Source organism: Cuculus canorus, chromosome 8, assembly GCF_017976375.1.
Source record: "Cuculus canorus isolate bCucCan1 chromosome 8, bCucCan1.pri, whole genome shotgun sequence".
NCBI classification, from domain to species: Eukaryota; Metazoa; Chordata; class Aves; order Cuculiformes; family Cuculidae; genus Cuculus; species Cuculus canorus.
The window spans coordinates 33,301,707-33,323,210 of record NC_071408.1 but is presented as its reverse complement, the minus strand read 5'-3'; the positions used below and the strand labels follow the sequence as shown (position 1 = coordinate 33,323,210).

Genomic DNA, 21,504 nt, shown 5'->3' with positions numbered 1-21,504 from the left:
ACCTCCTCTCCATCAGGTGCCTCTCTTCTGCCCCAGAAGCTGCTGTCAGCGGCCCAGTGGATGGCTCCTTTGACGTGTCTGTCATGTTGCGAGGTGTGTGTAGGAGCTAGATTAAATGAAGAGAAGGCTAGCTCATCCGCCTGCCTGCCGAGCGGCCTCGGGTCAGGAGAAGCTTTCTCTATGCCAGGACTGCAGTAATTGGAGGAGGAGAAGAGTAGGAGAGGACAGCTCTGCAGTGAAGTAGGGAGAGGGGGCAGCAGAGGGTGGCTGGAGACGGCTGAAGTACACGTGCTGGTGGAGTATGAGTGGCGCTTTCAGTGCCACGCTGGACAGCTTTGAGAACTTGTAAGGAAATTGTTTATTGTCAGCTTTTTCAGCCTTAGTCTCTTAGTGCACAGTCTTCTCCTGATGCTCGCCGGCATTAGCTCTTCCTGCTTCTGGAAAGCTGGAGGGAGAAAACAGGAGGAGAGCAGTGTAGAGAGGGCGAGTCCTGTCTGCCTGTGGATAGAAAGAGTAGGGCACCTTTCCTCTCCCTCCCAAACCTGAGTTCTTTCATAGAGCTCACAGCAGGTCGTACAACACTCCTCTGAGTAATTCTGCACTCTCTGGACATCAGCAGCTCTTTTCAATAGGTGTGTAGTGCTCCCAGGTATGGTGTTGAGGTGAACAGTGACAATTTCTGGCCCATTTTTAAGTGACAGAATTAAGAGCGTTTAATATTGCATTAATAAAAATTCATCCCTGGAAAATAGTGAAGAGAGTTATTTTTATGCAAGTGTAGATATTTGATGCCAAGACAATAAAGAGAAACCACAATTTGTTCCATCAAGCTCGTATCATATTGTCAGCACTCACCCATATGGAAAACATAGAAATTGTCACGAAAACATGAAAACGGGACAACTTGGTAGTGTTTTGAGTAGGTTTTATAAATATCATATGTATTTTTAAATGCATAAGCGATGCAGTTTTGAACACAAAAGAACAACAGCCGTGGCAGCCAGGTTTTGCTGTGTTCCCAGAGCAGGAAAATTAGCAGAGCTGCAAAGGCAGTTATCCCAAAGTTGAAAATCTGGAGTAAGTCAGGAAAAATATTAGGAGATTTGGTGGGAAACCGGTAAAAGCTAAAAGGGGCACAGCTGTGCATTTTTATTTTCACACCAGAGGTCAGAATTGGTGTGTGCACTTTGAGATTTAGGTGAGCTCTTGTACAAAGGCTCAGTCACTGAGACTGATGATGAACTCGGTGACTGGAGCAGATCTTCAGCTCGTGAGTGGACGGAGAAGAGGGACGGTTGGGCAGAGGATGGAAGTGTGGGCAGCTCGTTCGCCACATTGCATGCTGGGACGGGTGCAGAAAGTACTAAGGCTCGGCCTACAGGTTTGCTCTCAGCCCTACTGTCGAACGCACCGGTTGTACAGAACATCAGAGTGCGATAGCTATGAATGGAAAAGTGAAGCTCTGCGTTAGCTGACAGGCTGGCTCAGTATGCAGAGAGAGGAGGAATCAAAGGCATTTTTTCTCTCCTACCTTTTCCCACTGACTGTCTTTCCCTTAAGTTATGTGTTGAATTTGTGATGGTCTCAGCTTCAGGGAAAATAACGTTGCTTCATGATTTTGAAGTATGTGTTCCAGTAATTGATTCAGGCCAGAGACTGGGAGATGTTTGGCAAGGAGAAGTGTTATTTTGGGATCCAGTGGCCTGGGATTCCTTCACACACAGTAATCATCCAGTAGCTTTCTGCCAAAGTCCTTTTTGACTGGATTCCCTGTTTGTAGAGTCAATAACATTCCTTTCTTTCCCACCTTGTGTAAACCCTTCCCTTCTGGAGAGTTTAAACTCTCCAGAGCACATGCCACATGCCCAGCTGAGGTCTTACTGTACTGCTCTGATGCAGTTCCTCATGCGTTAACTTGAGTTCCTATAGAGTGTGTTCTGGGCCTCAAAAACAATGTCACCCGCTCGTCCTGGGTTACCCTGTGTGGTTCCTGGGCACCATCTGAGTGAGAACAGCTGCTGTCTCTTCTCCACAAGGGCAGCTCAGCGTGCAGAGCCTTCTGTCTATCGCTCCCTGGGGATCTGTGACCTGCTGAGCAGGAGTGCTCCTGCACTGGGGAAGCTGTGCTTCCCTCTCTGGGATCTGTACTGGTTTTTGCTCTGGTGCTGTGAGGATTCGCTTCTGGAGCCAGAGAAATCGAACTCAAAATGCCTATGCTTTTAAAATATATTGTAGCAGGGTTGGAGCCTCCCGAGAAGGAGGAAAGAGAATGTGCGATTAAAAAGCAGTAATTCTTGTTGCTCGTGACGACGACAATAACAATGAAGTCTGTCTGTGAAAAGTCTGAGGAAAAGTCTTAGTGATTTATATTTATATAGAACACAATATTGAAACGTTTCCTTCCTAGCTGGTGGCCAAGGGATCAGATAAAATCCTGGTGCTGCATTTATATTGTGCTTTGCAGACTTATCTAATCTTCAGTGGCATGAGAAATGCTGTACAAAAGTATGTCATCAGAAATTGCTGCAGCATCATGCTTAAAAACTGTCCTCCAGAAACCAGGTCAGCTTTCCTTGTAACTTATGGTAATGCATACAGGCACCACAGAGTTTGTTATATCTCATAATGGAGATGGTATAGATAGCAATATACTTTCATCTGTTACTGTTATCAGATGGTCTTATCTGCTTTGTGGCATCAAAAGCATGCATTCAGAAAAGACAGAGACAGAAGTGTGTGCTGTATTTAATGCAGACTTGAAAGGCCTGATCCTGTTTACGTTGAAGTCAGCAGAAGTTTGTGTCCTTGGTGAGAGCAGAAGCGACTGTCTGAATTCTACTTGACAGTGTTTTCTTAGTGTTCTTTACCATATGCATGGGGGTGACTGACCCCCCCAAATCATGGTAATACTTTTATCATTGAAAAGAAAGTAGTGCTGTAACTTTGTCATCAATTAACAGCCCTATGGGTTCTGTCCTGTGAAGGTGCCCGTGACCTCCCAGTGTTACAGCATCCCAGTTATGGCAACAAAAGGAACTCAGAATAGCATGCATATACTTTCCCTTTGCCTTCCAAGGCATTAGGGCGAATAAAGGTTCATTATTTTCCGGGGGTTTCACCAAATCATTACACCAACAGTGCAAGGCAGTAGCCGATGGAACTTTCCTTTTGTTTTCTATCCTGTTGTCTCGAGTGTGGATTCGGAGGTTTTGCTTCACCCAGATACAGATTTTGTGGAGTCATGTGGAGGAAGGTGCTGATTTTGTCTCCTTTAATGGTCCCAGTTATCAGTTTGTGATACCAGTTCAGCTGTTGGTATGTTAACAAATTTTTAAAGGTCTTTCTGTGAGTATTGAAGCATTCTAGGGGGAGGATTAAAGTTTTAGAGAATCCATGAATAATGTCTTTGGCAACGCAGCAGGCAATAAGCCTTTGCATTTGGTTTCAGAAATAAAATATGAGTACTTTCATAACATCTTCTTTCATCCAACAGCTTCTTTTGACTCTATGGTAGCAGCAATTGGCCAAAATAATAACTGTCTGTTTGTGAGGGCTTTAATACAGAGTACATTTTTCTCTGCCCATTGTGTTATTGCATATTTTTAGTTCCCTCTAGGCAGGAATGTTCCTGAGAGCCTTTGTTTGGTTGATCCCAGTTGTTTGCCCTCCTTCATCTCCCAAGGAGGCTGATGATCAGCTCTGAGTGACGGTCTAAGGTCCTTTTTATGCTTCCAGGATAACTACTTGTGTGTATTGTGGTACTTATCCTTAAAAGAAGCAAGTGAAGTACGCAGTGTAACTTCCAATCCAAGTGCTCTCAGGTACCTACAAGACCAGACCAGTTGTGAGCTACTTTCTCAGAGCAGTTTTAGAAGCTCAGCTCATGCAAGCATCAAATTATCCAGCTATTTCTTTCAGTTTCACTGTTTCCCTGAAACTCTAAGTGGCTTTGGAAAGCTTGGTCCCACCAGTGGGCTGTGAAGCTGCCCTTCCTCCAGTTACAAGTGTTTTTTTTCGCCAGCCCCAGGCAGAGTAAGAAACTGCAAAACGGTTCTATAAAAGAATTGAAATTTAAATTAAATGCATAAACTTACTATTGATCTCGCTAAAGAAGTTTATGTTTTATTTTATCTGACTTCTGTTTATCTTTAATATTTATCTCTTTGCTAGGTAGTTTGTGAGCTGACAGGATTTTTCTCTTCTTTTTGGAGACACTAATAAAGATGGTTAATTTTAAATAACATCACTTTTGGAAACGCTTTTCAAATTCAAGATGCAGCACATGGCCAGTTTGGCAGATGGCTTTGAACCTTTGGTGGGATCTCTGTGCTTTATTGATGGGAGTACAGGGGAAATATTTTCCTGTTTTTCTGTTGCTTGAAGAGACAGAGGGTATCTGTGGTGAGGCGTGGAGGAGACCAGCTGCAATGTAGTACTCAAATGCATTTAGGCAGAGGACGGAGAAGTAACTGCTTGATGTGGTGTGGAACAAGAGCCTTTCAGCCCATTTTTCAAAATGCTCCAAGTTCCGATTTCAAGGCAAGTCAAACAATAAAAGGACTGAGCAAAGAAAATTAATGTGTATCTGGAATACTTTAATTAAAAGTAATAATTATAATGGACCCATGGTGCTCATAGCTCCTATTTTCTTATTGTTGATTGATTCTGCTAAATTTTACTCTCACGGCAAATTATGTTGCTGCTCTGTTACCGTTTGTATTTGATTACTGAGAGATGGGTAAGCAATTTAAGTGGGGTTTCTATGAAAAAAGAGCTCTGTTTGTGAGTTGAAACTGTATCCTTTATTTTAAAGAGAGTTTTTTTAGTGCAGGGATTTTATAATAAAAGATTTCCCAATAAAGAGGCCAACCTGGAATTAAATAGCCAAGGTAACAGTTGGAGGACTCCCTTTGGAGTGAACGGTGACATCCTGGCAGTTAAAATGCAGCCTGGGCAGAGACAGAGTTCAGTGTGAGCATGGAAAAGTTTTGTCACATGAAATTATTCCTGTACAGGTTTCTTCTAATTAGAGGTTCCTGTGCCAGTAGCCATTTGATGCTTTATTCTGGAATGCTGTGCTCCTTCCAGGCCACTGTCGGCTCCACCCCAGGAGCCCCCGTTCTGTCAGTGGGATGAGCTGGTTGTGTCCTCTTGTTTGCTGCCAATAAAGTTAAACTGCCTGGTTTTGCTTCTCCTTTAGAACAGTACAGATCTCTTTCTTCTGAATCTGTAACTCTAGTACAAACTGTAATTTTATCTTAATTTGCAGTGATCCTCCTTTTTCGCAGTACAGTCCAGAACAATCTAGGGGTTGTGGCAAGAAGAGGAGAAGGGCTGTCAAACTGTCTTTGCTAAGAAACCTTAACAGTGAAGGATGACGCTGCAGATATTAAGGTTTATGAGAGTGACAGAGGTGGCTATCGGAGCATTAGTCTTTAGAAGAGGATTGTGGTTTGATTGTCACAGCTTACTGAAAACAAAGATAAAGCGATGGTTGATGTAAGAACCCTGTCTTTTTGTTGTGTGTTCAGTCAGACAGGGAAAGTGACTCAGAGCAAACTTGGTCTGATTCTGAAGCTTTGCCTCCAGACCTTGAAGAGAATCCAAACGGAGTGACAGATTCCAAGTGCTGTGGCCGCGTTTCCTTTTGTGTGTGTGTTCTCCAGGTTCTTTGTGCAAAAAAAGTTGTGCAAGAGAGTGAACGTTGTCAGGAACTTTAAGTGCGTACTGAGTAAACATGTTGGCATTGTTTAACTTTGAACTTGATACTCCACATCACTGTCTTGGTACTTGAAATCAACATCTTGCTGCTCATCATCCATGGACTCAAGGCTTTGACTAAGTTTATGCATGTTTTGAAATTATTGCTTGGAATGGCATATGCAGAAAGCTGTTTAGAATTTGAGCCTCATTTTCTTCACTCAGAAGAGAGGTGGCAGCAATACTCAGGACTGCTTACATAGTTTCAGGGGGTTCAAGTCGTGGGACCTAGTGGAAGGTGCTTGAGCATGTAGAGAAGGAAGAATCTCAGGCTTCTGTGGGGAAAAGGGACAGCTGTGTCTTTCCACGCCTGTACCTGCAGGCCAAGTGGATCTATTTCATACAGAGACTTGGAAAAGAGGAGAACAAAAATAACACCACTTTGCATTAGAACATAAAGTGGCAGGCGATTCAGCCTCTCAAGAAGAGGGAAACAGAAAACAAGTCTGAAACCACAGGGTATATACAGAACGCGAAGTTTTCATGGTAAAACATCATTTGTCCAAAATGTTCTTGTGTGGTTTTCCAGTATTCGTATCTCATCCCATGAGAAAATCTGTCTGTTCTCAGCATGTTTTCTGACCTCATTTTCTGATGAGAACAGTCAGACTTCTTGGGGACAGACTGTCATCTTTGGAATCTGCTATATGTCTACATTTTGGGGGAAAGGAGGACCTGTTCAGAGCAGTCACAGAATCAGACTTGCAAAGGGAAAGATATAGCTGTATCTCTCGAGACGGTTTTGCATTTTGTTTTGCCTGAAACAAAGTGAGTCTGCACATCCCTAATTGTGTTTGTGGATCGTAGTAATTGAGCTATGGCTAGAGAACAGAGGAAAAGTGCTATTCCGTGATTATGGTTTTTAAAATAACCTGCAAAAAGAACAAAGTTATTAAAAAACTTCCATAATTATTTAGAACTCCAAATGGACTTTTATTCATTTGACTTTTATAGACTAGTAGTCTTTAATCTCCATCGCTGGGTCTGAAGCGTACCTGTTACGTACTGGTAAATTAGTTGTCAATCCCTCGGGCAGTATATTTTAATATCAGTATTATATGGTAGATGATATAAATCTTGTGTACGGTATTATTAGCTTAGGCAGCTGCTGACTTAAAAAGGCCAGTTTAACAAGTCACCACTGTATTATGTTTAATTAGGTACAGTTTATATAATGAGGTGTTCAGTTCTAATGGAAAGACATGCTGTGAGCAGCACATCTGCAGGAATAACTATTACAATCAGCATTGCAGAGACCCATGGAACTGCAAATTAGACTTACTTATCTAGAAATAAATTACATCCCAATGCCTTCATAAAGCTCATTAATTAATTCCACTGGCATAAAGGTCTTTTTCTTAATTTCATGTTCCATTAGCATAATAAACACAATTTGAGTTACAACAGTCTGATCAGTTTAATGGATGCTATTTATTTTAGTTTTTTATTTAAAGTCCTGGTAACATAGAATTAACATCAATATGCTGTTTGGTCCTTTATTAAGAATTCCCATAGGATAAGCCGCACAGATGTTCAATACAGCATCATATATTTGCTGCGTTTTATGACTTCACTAATTGGCCATATGGAAAGGTGTTGCTTGGATTTAATATTTTTTTAAATTCTGATAAATTGTATGGATTGTAATGGTCACAACTGGGTGCTGTGTGCAGGCAGACAGGTTAATGTGCACTGCGTGCCAGAAGCAAAAGAAGAGTAAGCAAAAGTTTTTATGTACATTGATTTACAGTAAATAGTGCCCATAGACTTCACGGTATATTAAAGTCAGTTTCATTAATGGGTAGTTCCTGACATGATTATAATTCTTTAATTTATGCAGACACTGTCTAATCAGGAGGAAATGTTACCAGCTATTTGTTTAGTCTCAGTTCGGTTATAGACAACATTATTGTCGTTCCACTCAGCTTTTCTTGATAAATTACCCTGTTAGGAATGTTTATGGTAAGATGTTGTACGTCACTCGAACAAGAGATTTCACTGTCCGTCCGGCTGATGGTGGGTACTTCGAATGCTCTCCGTGTCTACACATTTTGCTTTCACCTTATGTTGTCCAACACTTTCTACTCGAGCCTGCCTACTAACATAACCAAGCTAATTCTGCCATCAGCTTGGTGCTTGTATTTTCTAATGTTTGGCTCTTGGATTGTTTTTTCTGTTTCCTTGTTTTATTTCTCCTCCCTGCATTTAGTATCGGTGACTGTCACTGCAAATATCTTCTCCTTCAGCCTGTAATGTAGCCACCTTCTAATGGTAGAGACAGATTTGCGGTAATACTCACGTGTCATGTAAATCCATCATCTGATTTTTCACATAAAAACTGATTTCTGTCATCAGACTGTAATTCACCTTTCTATTTCTCCCTTCTGTTCCAAAATCATCTGAACAGGAGTCGTCTGTCTCTGGTAGTGTGATTTCCTTCTATTACATGACCTCAATTATGGTATCAGAAAGAGCCGCGCCAGAGCGGATGAGGGCAGGTTGCCTTAATTTCCATGTGTACGTCTGTATGGGCAGACACACACAGAAGTCTATTGTGGGGTTCTTTAACAATTCTTTTTCGTATAATTAATGGCTGGAGTTTTGTAAGGCATTTAAGCATGTGACTAATCTTAACAGTGAAATGCCTTTTACCCTGAAATTTAAGTTTATATCGTATATATGTCTAGCAATGTACAGAAAAAGAATAGCCTTCAGTATAATCCCTCATCAGTGACTCTGAGCTATAGGAAACAGAGTGGTATAGGCTGCACAAAGCAGTGGAGTTGTGTGATCGGACTAAGGTCTCTTTTTTGGTAAATCTTGTTTGGTGCTAATGCTTGAATGCAATTTTTCAAATGAATTGCTATTTTCAGGTGTCTCAGTGTTATGGGCCCTCAGACACGTCAGGTGTGCGCTGGAGGACAAAGCCAGTGTTACTACACCCCTGCCTGGTCTGTGAACATAACAAAGTCTTGTCATGCACTACATAGCCACTCCGTGTAAAGATGGAAGAGATGTGTCGACAGGAGCTTGGTTCTGTCCCACATTTAAGAAACAGTGACTTGGAAAACTCGCACATTGCTGAACTCTCTCATAGCTATTTGTTATGTGGCTCAAGCTGGAAATATGTTTTTGTCTTGGTTTCAGATGGAAAAGCGTTAATTTTCTTCCTAGTAGCTGGTACAGGGTTGTGAGTTGGATTTAGAATGAGAATGATGTTGATAACACACTGCTGTTCCAGTTGTTGCTGAGCAGGGCTTGTGCTAAATCAAGGACTTTTCAGCCTCTGCTGTCCTGACAGCGCGTGCTGGGGGTGCACGGGGAGCTGGGGGGGACGCAGACGGGACAGCTGAGCCCAGCCAGCCAACAGCATTTTCCACACCGTATGCTGTCAGGCTCAGCAATAAACCGGGGGCAGTTGGCCAGAAATGCACCCACCAATTTTCTTTCATCTGTTTGATTTGGATTCACAGAGAAGTCTTGGGATCAGAGAGACCGTGTTCTTGCTATTGCTACTCACCTGATGGTTCCTTCTCTATCTCAGTTATGACTGGGTTTTCATAAAACCTGAGAGGATGGAGGAAGGAAGGACAGCACTCACGGAATTTTTGCTGCGTGTGTCCTAAGAGACTCACATCCGAAGGTGATGATTGTTCACTGAAAGGCAAAGCTAACGTTGTGCTGCTGTGCTGCCTACCACCTTCTGCAGGGAGGGATTCTGTGGAGGGCTGGCAAGAAAGCACAGGGAGAAAATACAGCACAACACAGAAGTTGGTACATACGGGCTTAGTCGTCTTCTGCAGCGGGGTATCTTTTGAATGTATCTTGTCATTGGATAGAGAGAGAAGTAGTGGAGAATCATTTTAAGCGCAACAGGTTTGTGGTTTGAGACCGATCCGAGTTTATAAGCATACCCTGTGAAATGGAGTTTTAGTGGCCAATGAAAGGTACCTCTTCTGTTTGAGATCTGCAGTATGGCTGGATAGGTCAGATCGGTAAAGTACCTTCTTCTTGTCAAAATTTCATATTAATTGTGAACAAAGTTTGTTTTATCTGTTGTCTTGCAGATCTGCTCAGCTGAAGTGAGGACTTTGATGGTTTTAGGCTGTTGGAAATGGATGAAAAGATGTCATGGAGACCACAGCAGAGCAGCCTCATTGCTCCTGGTCTGACCCGAGGTGAGTGACTGAAGAGGGTGGCTTGGGTACGTCTAGAAGAGTCAGGGTAGTAGAAGCCAGTGTCCTACAAACCCAACGCAAACCCCAGCTTCAGGTAGAAGATAAATGTGCCCACTTTGTTTTTAGTCTCTGTGTGTGTGCCCGTGGCTCAGGATAGAACATCCTGTCACTGGGGAACAGAGGAAAACTTGGCTACAAGTATTTCACAGGCACGGCTGCTCCTGGGAAAATGTGGCTGGGAAAGAGGCAGACAGCTGTTCACTTCAACTAGAGCTCAAGCACAGAAACTTATATCTGAGTGAGAATGGAACACCTCTGCCCCACGGACCTAAATGTCACCTCTCTTTATGCATAGTTGAGCTTATCAAACCTTTTGGCAATACCTAGAGACTTCCTGTCCCTTTGGTGTCCTTATCGTGAGGGCTGGGACATTTCTTGTTCCTTTAAAGCAGTGTGAGGAATAAAAATGGAATGGAAATGCTTTGTAAAGCAGCCTTGCTAAGACGTTGACCAGATGTCAGGTTGGTACAACTGACTGAAATGTTAACGCAGTCCAATGTATTTGTAAAAGCCATCCAATGCATGTTACTTCCACAGGATATCACCCACGTTTTATATACAGCTCAACAATAAATATTTAAAGAGCAGAGATGTTATTTGAAAGGCTTGTAGGACTACAGGTATCGCTTCTCGTAATGGAATGTATTTCCCTTTGGGGTTTATGTCACTGATACTGCAGGTATCCACAGAAATGTGGGTATTATTGTCTGCTTACAAGTGCTATCTATAGTCTGCAGTTTGCATGATCTCGAGGAAGCAGTATCGAGTGCCATGCTTAGGCCTTAGACTTCAGACCAACAACCGTAGCTTTCTGGTTATTTATTTTTCTCCATGGTTCTTGCTTAAAAAGGGAGATAACTTTTAGAAAATAAATCATTGGGCAGAAATTCTTAGAGAAAGTGAATCCACAGACCTTGTGACCTTTGAGATTTGTTTAAGCAGCCTCTTTTAATTAGTAATTGTTGCTGTTGCACTTAGATAAGCATTAGTGACAATTGAGAACCTCATAAGCAAAGGACTTGCAGAAACTTCATGCTTATAACTGAACTAACTTTTGTAAGAAGTTACTTTGTTCTTGTCATGATGCTTGAAGTTAATGGACAACTAAAATAGAATGGCTGCCTGTGTCACACGTGGAGTGAAGAGGACTGACTTAAAGCCATTAGCGTCCAGAAAAGAAAGACAAAGGCAGAAATTATATCACTTCCAAATGAATCCTAACTGTTCCCCAAACTCCAAGTTAGTGTGACAGGCAAGAGGCAGGGCCATTAATGGAAAGGTCAGGTGGTGTGATTTTAGCTGGATTTTCTTGATTGAAAAGACAGTGGGAAATTATCCAGAAAGCCAGCATTGCAGGATCTACAAAATACATTTAAAAACCTGGTTTAATGGCTTGATGGTCTGAGTGACAATTGTGCCTGTCACACTAAAAGGAAAGGTTCGCGTATGGGAGAAGTGCTGGAGGAGCCGAGTTATGCTTTTTTTTTTTTTGGAAAAAACTTTTAATTCTTTTTTTGTTTCTTCAGATTTCTGTGGCGTGTAAAGTGTTTGAAGTGTAAACCTTGAACTCCCACCCCCCCATTGCTGCCATGCTCAAATTGATTGATGGCAGCTTTCATAGCTGCTTTATTCCTGGAGAACTGATAGAACTCTATCAGCATTTCGTCCTTAACGGCTTAAAAAAGTTGTAATGTAATAGTTAACTAATTATAGATTTATTAATCTATTTCATCAACCATATTTACTATTAATATAATGAAGGTGCATTTCAAAACAGTCCACTGTTGACATCAAATGCTACATACAAACCAGATACTTGGATATGCACGTGGAAAACTCCCTTCTAGACCATTTCTATGTTTCTGAGAAAAGTAGATCTCAAACCTTTCTCCTCAATTAGCCGATGTGTTAGGAGGAGGGTTTTGTACTTAGAACTGTACCTGACCTGCTGGGTTTTGGCATCTGATTTCTCCTGCTTCACAGGCACTGAGCAGCGCGGGCGTTTGCTTGGTGTCTGTAGGATGTCACTTTGGTAGGTTTGGCTACTTCACTTACCAGTCTGGCAGTTCTGAAGCTCAACCAGGGCCAAAACTTAGGGCGGAGAAAGAACAAAAATCCTAAAGTCCTCATTTTGCTAACCAATCAAAGTTACTCCAGCCAAAAATACTCACATATTTATGGCCTCATTAACATAAGGCAACATTTGCTCTCAGGCCTTTGGTCAGCTTTGCTCTCCTGTCACTATTTTTCCTTCTTTACTTCCCTCTCATCAGTAAATCCACATGAACAATAGCCAAAAGATCATTCTGTTAGTATAATAAACACCGTAATGGATCATTGGTTGGGCTGACTTATCTGCTGCTTGAAGCTGGAATGGATGTCCAGACACTGCGGTAAATCTGTTTCTCTGGAACAGAGCAGCCCCCAAACACCGCAGAGCAAGAGTCATTGAGCTGGGGCGCTGCAGCTCTAACTCCTGTATCCTTGGGCTCTCAGTACGTGCTGGATTCCACCGGCAGTTTGGGATGAGGAATTGGACAGGCTACAGTAATAAGTGGTCTAGTTAGTGCTGGCTGCAAAATAACTCCTTGTACCAAACAAAAGGTGTTTGGCTGTAGGAGGAGGAGACACTGCTGGTTTAGATTCCAACCTTCTGTTGTCTCATTGTGGCTGCACATGTTTTTTTGTCCATCTATAGGAATGCAGTTCTGAGGAAAGGGGGGCAAATCTGTGGCAGGCGGTGGGATTTGGTCATTTGACATAGCGCAAGGAGAACCAGGTGACGCATGAAGGTTTGTGTTATGTAAGAGATCAGGTAAAATCATCTAATGATGCCTTTTAGCCTTGAAAATTAATTAACCTGTACTCTGTTTTTTTAAGGGTATGAATGTTCTGAGACTTCTCTTCCATTTCGTTGTATTAGAATACAAACACACTTTGTTAGTAATGGCAAATGATTCTCATCTGTAGAGATGATGACACATTCAGGGCCAAAACAGGAAAAAGGGCTGACATCATGTTTGCCAAACTGCTCCTGCTGCGTTTTCTCACGTGTAGTGATGTACTGTCGTCAGATGAATCGTGTTCATAGCATGTGCGAGCACCCTTTGCAAAAACCTTTCTGCCACTCCTAGCTTTTGTTTTTCCTTTACATTAAAGACTTGTGACTTCTCTGCTGTTCGTACAGTTTGTCATGAAAAATATCAGTGCCCGCTGCTCCCTTTATGCCTGGATATTATACAACTGTCAAAGAAAAAAATTACGTTCTCTATTTCCCTTAATATTTACCAACTTAAGAGATTTTGTTGTCAGTCTAACAATCTTAGAAGGAAATAAATGACTGTATAGTATGGAACTTTCAACTGAGAGTCTCATATTGCCTTCCTTTGTATTTCTTAAGCTATTTTCTATCAGGACAGTGAAAGAGAGTGGTGGTGCCCAATGTCTTGGAAGCTACACTGATTTTCAGTTAGATTTTGCATTTTTCCTTTTGCTCTTATTTATCCTAAATAAATTTATGACTTGTCCTGATGGATTTTGTAGAATCACAGAATGGTTTGGGTTGGAAGGGACCTCGAAACAAAAAAAGCATTATATCCTGTATCCTAATGTATTCTAATTCCACAGCATAGGATGACTGCACTGGGCAAACAATGTCCTGTCAGATGTATTTCCTGATTTTAGACAATGCAGTAATGACAGTTTCTCATTTGGAAGGCACTCCATGCCCAAATATATTCGATCTAGGGGGAAAAAAAAAAAGCTGGCAGGTTTCAGTGCATTGCTTGTTTTCACTCTCACGTGACAGCTTAACTTGTTACTACTTGATTATAATTAGGTACTTGATTTTCATCAACAATAATTTCAAAGTGAAGTACTGAATTTTTTTTTAAAGTGCGCTTTGCTTAATACTGTGTGATTTCAGCCAAGAACGTGAAATCTCTGCCTCAGTTTACTTATCCATGGTATGATGAGTAATTTACCTTCCTCAAATATGATATCCAGCACCAAAAACTGTCTATGTAGAGTTTTAGGCTGCAGTTGATCTTAGCAATTCATCGGACTCATCCACCATACTGTCGTGCATTGACCTTTGAAACGCTAAAGGAAACTGATGTTTTAGACCATACAAAATCCCACTGTATCTTTTCTAACATCTTCTCTTTTCTCCTATTAGCATGGCATCCCTTTTTTTCAGTCTTGTTGTACAATTCTCATTTCAAAGCCCCTGGTTTGGCCGAGTTTCTAACCTCTGAAGAACTACCCAGGATTAATCAAAGCTCTGTGTGTAGAGAGGGTCTTTTGAGTCTCTTCCTTTTCTCTTGCTGGCTTTCACAGGAGATTGCCTGTGTAAGCAAAATCAACGTTAAATACTTGCTGGAAATGGCTGGTGCTTAACATAAAAGGTTCTGAGACACAAGTGACGTCCCTGGAGAAACTTGAGAAGTGTTTCTGCTGGCTTCAGGCTTTGCTCAGAGCGCTGCAGTGTTAGTGGCAGAGTCTGTTGGCACCTGGACACCGGCACGGAGATGCAGGGCTGAGCTTCACTGCGCCACGTTCTGTGCAAAGTGCAGGGAACCGAAATAAATCATCGACAGTGAAGTGTTACTGGAAAACTATTACTGAAACAAGCTCTAAGTTGTGTCATTGATGTTTTCGTGTTAACCATGTGCGTTCCGCCTAAGCTGACTGCTGCCTGGATGCACCATAGCTGAGTTTACACAGTTGTGTGTTGTGTCGTTTTGCTTTGTTTGTTTGGGCTTTATTTGGGATCTCGGTACTCAAACATTGCTGACTTCTCTCCGTTAAAACTTCATTTTCTGTTTCACAATGTCTGTGATTCTGCATTATCTGGGCTGTCTCACCTCTCTGTTTCCTTGGATAACAAAGGGATGATCACAATAATGAGCTAGTATTTATGGTGCTGTTCCCTCTTCCTGGCTGAGCAGGGCAGAATAGCTGAGTTGCTTTTGTGGTCCCTGACAAACATTTTGGCTGCGCGTGTTCTGGCACTCTTCAGGTGCAGGGTTAGGGACACGCAGGTCCCACTCTGCGGGGCGGGGTTGTGGATCAGGTGTCATAAAACTTAGGCAGCAGGGCATGTGTGTGTGTAAATTGCATGAATTTGGAATCCAAGCGATACACAAATCTTCAGTGAATAGGTTGCAGAACTCCCTGTCATTTAGTTTTATGGCTGATGGCTTTTTTTTATATTCAATTTTCTCCGAGTTTTCATTAAGCAGTGCTTGTGAAGTGCTTCAGCTTGACTTTGATGTGCGTTTGGTATCAGAAGGAGCGATCGGGCCTTTTATCTCCAAACTACAGATCAATTACCTTTCTAAACACTTACCTTGTAATTGTCCTTTAAATAAAAACGAAAGTACCACAATCAACTGTATTAAGACATGAAAAGTGAAAGTAGTTAGAAAAAACGGAGGCATCTCCTAAGATAAAGGTGCAAGGGAGCATGCTGCAGTGGGATTAGGTACAGTGCGCAGTCATCGCAGAGGATGAGAAAGAGGGAACGGGGCCTTGCAGAGAGAAGTAAAAACAATCCTTAATTTCTGGAAACAAGAAGAGAGCCGGTTTGCTAAGGAATTAAATAGGCAACAGCTTTTAAGTGCAGTTCAGCTGCCGAGTTAGTACAGCAGGTGACTTTATCCCCGGCAGCTTTTGATGGTGTTATGCTTAGGATGAAATAACCACTTGTTTCAAAAGCAGCCTCTAATATGCGATGTGAAGGTCGGTCTCATAGATTTCATTCCTTAATATTCTAGCTGACATTCCCATTTTCTGAAGTATGGATCTTTAGGTACATAAGTCTTAGATATTGTGGTATCAAGAAGGCTACGATGAGCAGTGTTGCAATTAGGTAGAGAAAATCCTCTCCCTGTGGTACATATGTGACTGCTAACCCAACATTTCCAAATTGGTGGGGTTTTTGTAGTTTATGTGTTTCTCCTAGCTCTCCTGTAATAGTGCAGCCGGGTTCTAAATAGTGCTTTTCGATTCGGCACTGTAAGACTTAAAGAAATCATTTAATAGAAATAGCATTGGAGTTCAATGTCGATAATAAAATACCAACATCCTCTCACACGGCTCTCGGCTGCGTAGTTCAGCTTAGGAGGTATTTTTCTTTTCTCTTGAAGTGACATGACATTGAGTTATTAGTTCAGAAAGGACAAAGTGAAACTGTTATTTTATTCATTTCCATTCCAACAACAATAAACCTGCAAGCTTAAAAACACAAGGATCCCACTCTTTGAAACTAACAAAATAGTCAAATGCAGAAGAAGCTATTAAAAATTGTCTTTTAATAAAAGTTTAAAGTCTTCAAAATATATTTGCCCCTCGAGCAAACTTTTTTCATTTAATATTGTGTCTGTTAATTAGTGCTTCAAATTTGCAAATTCTTTATTGGTTTATATCAATGTAATACCCAAAGCTCATCTCATTGCCAGATTTGAATGAAATATGATCCTGTTTATTCTATTAAAACGAAGGCTTGAAATTGTTACCCAAATGCCACAGGAATTCTTGCCATTTTCTCATCAAATTCCTCATCAGATTTTTTTGTTAAAGTCAAATTGTTTTAGATTTTGAGCCTTGGCATTTAAATGAAATTCAATGTTCCCCACTGGAGCAAACATCTGCGGGGACGTATTATGTACAATATCCATTCCAATCAAGTAGGAGTGCGCTGTGTGCCTGAATGAGAAGCTTATTCTTCCTCCACTTGGATTTACCCTGATGTGGCTATTGAGTCAGTCTGTGAGAAGAAATGTTTAGAAAATTAAATCAGCAGAACAGGAAAGGTTTTTTAATACACAGAGCAAATCCTTCCAGTTGCACAATATTAATTTAAGAATGACATGTTTTAAAAGAACCTGAAGGAGTTTGCTTCCAGATTCCCTCTGAAATTCAACGGGACTTGGGAATCAGAGCCCAGGGGTGCCTCGGCAAATCTCTCAGAGGGATCAGTGTTAAGGGTTTGCTTTGAAATTAGAATCATGATCTACAGAAACTGAGGGGAATAGAGAGGTGTTGAGGGAGAATGAAAAGAAAGAAACCAACAATCAGTCCTGTAACACTACAACATACATAAAAAAGTCAGGCATTCTGTAAGTATGAGGTTGGCCATCAGTAAAGAAACCTGAAACAGGCCCTCTTCTTTCTGAAGCAACTACCTTATGCACTGAGCTTGTTCTGCGTTCCACGCCAACTTCACAAAAAAGGTCATTTTAAGCACAAATTGTAACATATGGTCTTAAGAAACATCTTTCCAATGCTTTTGTTTCTGATCTGAAAGGATTCACAAGCTCTGACTGCTTTCACCTTGTTGTGTGAGTGAAGATAGTATTTAAATGAAAGGATAACTCCCCCCCTTACCACAAAATGTGAAATCTGTTTGTCTTCCTGTTTTAGATACAGTTGTATTGAGTAAAAACGGACGGTGAAAAGAGAGTGAGGGCTGTTCTGTTGCCCGCCAAGTTAGACAAGGTGTTTAGGGCGTTTTGGTGGCCACGAAAGGTTAGGAAAAGCTGATCACAAGAGGTTTTCCATCCTTGTCCTTCATGGCCATTAAGGGCAGGTCGTGCTCTGTGGAGGCTGCAGTGCTTGTAGGTTTTAAAGAGAAATGTGCGGCCTGGTAAAATAGGGCTGGGAGTATTTTGGCCGCAGTGAGGCAGACGGGAGGAGAGGCATAGGAACATCACCCTGCTTGTTCAGGAATTCCACTCACTCCGGCTTGCAGGAGGGAAGTTTGCTGATGCCATAAGTGAGAAGATACCTACAGCAAGACTAGGTTGTTTCTATTTTCATAATGTTTCAGCCTTTGCTGTGTACTCAGTAGTGCTGTGAAAAATGTGGGGCTAAACTAGGACCAGATTCCCTGGTTATATCTCTGGTGATTCCCTATTACATGTGCAGAGATGGCGTCAAAGATGAATTTCTGAACTGTGTCTCCAGTGAACTCAACTGGGCTCTGCATTTCTGAGTCAGATGATTTCTTGCTCAAGCGTAATTAGCACTAATCAAAGTTTCATTGGGTGTTAGTCTGCTTACAGTCTCAGCCAGGTGATCTCCTTGTTTTTTGGTAAGCATAATACAGGAAACTCTTGCAATGATTCAATTTTGGGTTGTGTTTGTGTTCTGTACCTAATTCTTCACGAGGCACCTACTGAATCTGGCTTGCTTTCCTTTCTCTACCATCTCTGCAACACTAATATGAGTAAAAATAGTACCTTGATGGTTATTTATTTCTTTTGATCACTGAAGTTGATAGATATGTTTCTGACGATGCGAATTGTTATGCGAGGAGCAGGCTTGTTGCATAAGCAGTCACTATTTTTACAGGCAGAGTACATGTTCAAACCAGAAAGCTGCTAATACCACAGAGATAAAAGGATAATTTGCACTAATTTATGAAGCTAATTAATCAAATGAACTGAGTGTATTAACCAGTTGGTGATATTCTGCTGAGCAGGAACTGGAACAGTTAGAAACTTCTTCAGGCTTTTATTTTTACCATCATCACTGTGGCACTCTTTAACTGATATTGTGAGTGTCCTGCGGTGATAACCCTTCCGTAAACACCGACAGCTTCAGCAGTTCTGATAAACCAGAAATGTGGATGCGTAGTGTCCAGGCAGATTCCTCTTCATATCATAACACTTTCTTAATGAGTTGCTGAGAATGGAAGATACTGTATGTAGAGACCCCTCTGGCTGTGTGGGTATGGAAATATTTTATGTATTTAGTACATGATTATTAATAAGAACAGCAAGGATATATCTGAATGCATAGCAAGTTTAAAAAAATATTGAAGTTGCCATCCTGTGCTGCTTCAGAAGGTTCTGCAGTGGTAAAATCTATTTCTGCTAAAATTGTAAATATAAAAGCCAAGAAAGGTTGTTTTATATTGCCAAGGGTCAGTGTGAGACTCAGAGGTGATGTATTTCAGTGTTAGACTTGTTGGTAGAACCATCTGCAAAGATAGAGCAAAATGTTTCAAGCTAGACACAGGATTTTTGCAGGAGCAGGCTGGGTATGGCCAGTGAAACTTTTAAAGCTGGATTAAGGGCTGCTTTGTGATGGGATGGAATTGCGAGTAAGGAATCCAGTTTGTCTCTGGAAGCCAGTGGGAATGAGACATGCAAAATCAGTGAGAGTTTTTCTCAGCGTGTCCAAGCCAACTCCTGCATTGCAGAGTGCGTAGTGCAGGTGATGTGGGCACTGTGTTCCAGCCGTGCAGCTGCCTGGGCTACAGGTTCCTCTCTGCTGCTCACGTTCTGGAGCGTTGGCAACAGCTGCAGTGACCTGGGGATGTGGAGTGAAGCTGTGTGGGCAGGGCTGGTGTGGGCAGGGGAGGTGGGGGAGGGCCCGAGACCTCCATCTGTGCAATTACCTCGTGGCAGCCTGTGTTGGAGGGAGTGAGGTTGTGCGGCAGAAGGTTTTGGAGGAAGTGATAGCAGGTTATCTGCTCCTCATTGAGTGCTCCTCCTGACGGTAGCTGACTGAAGGAGATACGTGAATGCCTACTATCAAACATAAAATTCAATGAGGTGACATTCTGTCTGGATTCAATAGTGTCTTCAATAACCTTGGGAGATTTGTTTTCTATCCACTCTTCATTCCTTCTTTTCTTGACCGTTAACGTCCTGCACCTTTTGCTGAACCCTGCCTGCTCTGTTGGTCATGGGCTGTGCTGGTAAAGAGAGAGCACGAGAGCAAGATCTAAACAGAAAGGTCAGTTCTTCCTGCCCAGCCCATTCCCCACGTTGGAAGAATTAAAAGGAATAGCCTCTCTGATACCCTTTGAAACTCTTGTGAGCAGACAAGAAGGAATTGAAGCAAACCTTAAACTACTCACCTTTGTTTTGTGGTCAAAACTAAACAGAGTCAAGGAAAAATAATGTTCCTAAGTGGATTTCTGGGTCGTGTGCGGCTGGACAATCCTCAGTGCATAATGAATACAACACACCAAATCAGGATTTCCAAGAGCGTCACGACAAGAAAGAGAAAAGATAATATTTTGAAATGTAGGAAATAAAAAGTTCGGCGCCACTATTTCCCAGTAGCTTTCAGAGAGGCATCGTTCTGTTTTCATTATGTCTTTGAAGGTCTCTTCTTAAAACGTTTAATGTTGACAGGTACAGCGTTAAGGTCTTTGCCTTTCTCTGTTAATCATTAGCTGAAGATACCCAGTTCATGGTTTCAAGGACACTTCATGATTTTGCCTCTTTTCACTCTGTGGATGAGTTCCTCCCCCTGGTAATGCCCACACATTTGTATTGCACGCTGAGTGCTTCTGTTCAAATGTCTTCTGTGAACTTGAGCGTCTCTCAGGATCACCCCATCAACTGTGAGTTTGAGAAATAGTTATCATTTTAGGACTGATACTTTTCACTGCATAGAATACGTTTTGCAAATTCTGTATCGTAGTCCGGCATTGTGTGAGAGTTGCTGCTATCTTCTTAGAATCAGTTGCTTCAGATGAAACCCGTCTCCCCCTCCACTGTCCTTTCCCGTATCAAATAACCACTGGAACAGCTGCAGCGGCCAATGAACATGGATCAATGATATCTTCAGCCAATGCATTTGTGTAGGTTTAATCCATTTATGTGAAAATCAAGTTACTGCCTGTTTTTTTCTTTACTGGAAACAATTGATAACATTACTTCAGAAGAAATTAATCCAAAGAATTAATTAGCAGAATCTAATATCCAATAAACGTAGTCTTAAGAAAGATTTCATGGGTGGTCAATTGTGACATTAAATGGAAGGTAAAAAAATAGATACTGTTAGCTGTGTTCTGTAATGAAACAGCAGTGACAGAAAAGGAACTGATAGGATGACATTGACTTGGGAGAGAAATAAATAGGTCGGTTCTTGTACCTGGCACGGAAGAGCTTTGAGCACAGTTTTTTTTCATGGGTTTGGCTTAGGGGGTTTACATTTTTGGAAGAAATACATTGAAAAATAATTTAAAAAATCCTGGTTTCTAGGTCAGCGAGGTTGATTCCGCAGGAGCTGTGCTGGTGTTTCAGGAGCAAATTCAGCCCTCGTCAGTGGGAGCAAGGCAAAGCCAACGCTTAGCACCTCCATCCCCGTCCTGGGGCTTTCAGCAGCTTAAAGCTTGGCAGGTGAGGGAACTGGACATTGTGTACGCTCAGGTGATGAAATGAGACTGAGAAGTGGTCACCTCCTTAGCTGAAGCACCGGAATTTTTCCTTTGGAGTCCAGCACCTCTTTGATTTGATTGTTGTTACAGGAGGATTGCGCTTGGGAACACAAGGGGTGATCAGTGCGCTGTTTCCTGCGTGGTGTGTGTGCACAGCCCGGCACTTCGGGCTGGAGTTTCAGAGGTATTTAAGAGCCTGAACTTCCAGAGAGATGCCTAAGAGGATCTTTCAGAGGCTGCCTGCGTGTTTAATCAGCCAAATGACTTTAAATATCTCAGATTATTTTTGAAAGATTCGAGCAAGTGTTTAACCACCTTCTTGCA

At 41.8% G+C, this 21,504-nt stretch overlaps 1 protein-coding gene across 1 annotated transcript in view; it reads left to right on the top strand.

The window, feature by feature from the left end:
* The window catches only part of LOC128852958 (uncharacterized), a 77,003-nt gene extending 55,861 nt beyond the window's left edge, over positions 1–21,142 (top strand). Inside the window, exons 4-5 of the mRNA XM_054073788.1 lie at positions 9,828–9,938; positions 21,005–21,142. Coding sequence (XP_053929763.1) covers positions 9,828–9,846 — 19 coding nt within the window. The 3' untranslated portion in view covers positions 9,847–9,938; positions 21,005–21,142. The remainder of the gene's footprint in view (positions 1–9,827; positions 9,939–21,004) is intronic.
* Positions 21,143–21,504: the final 362 nt, after the last annotated feature.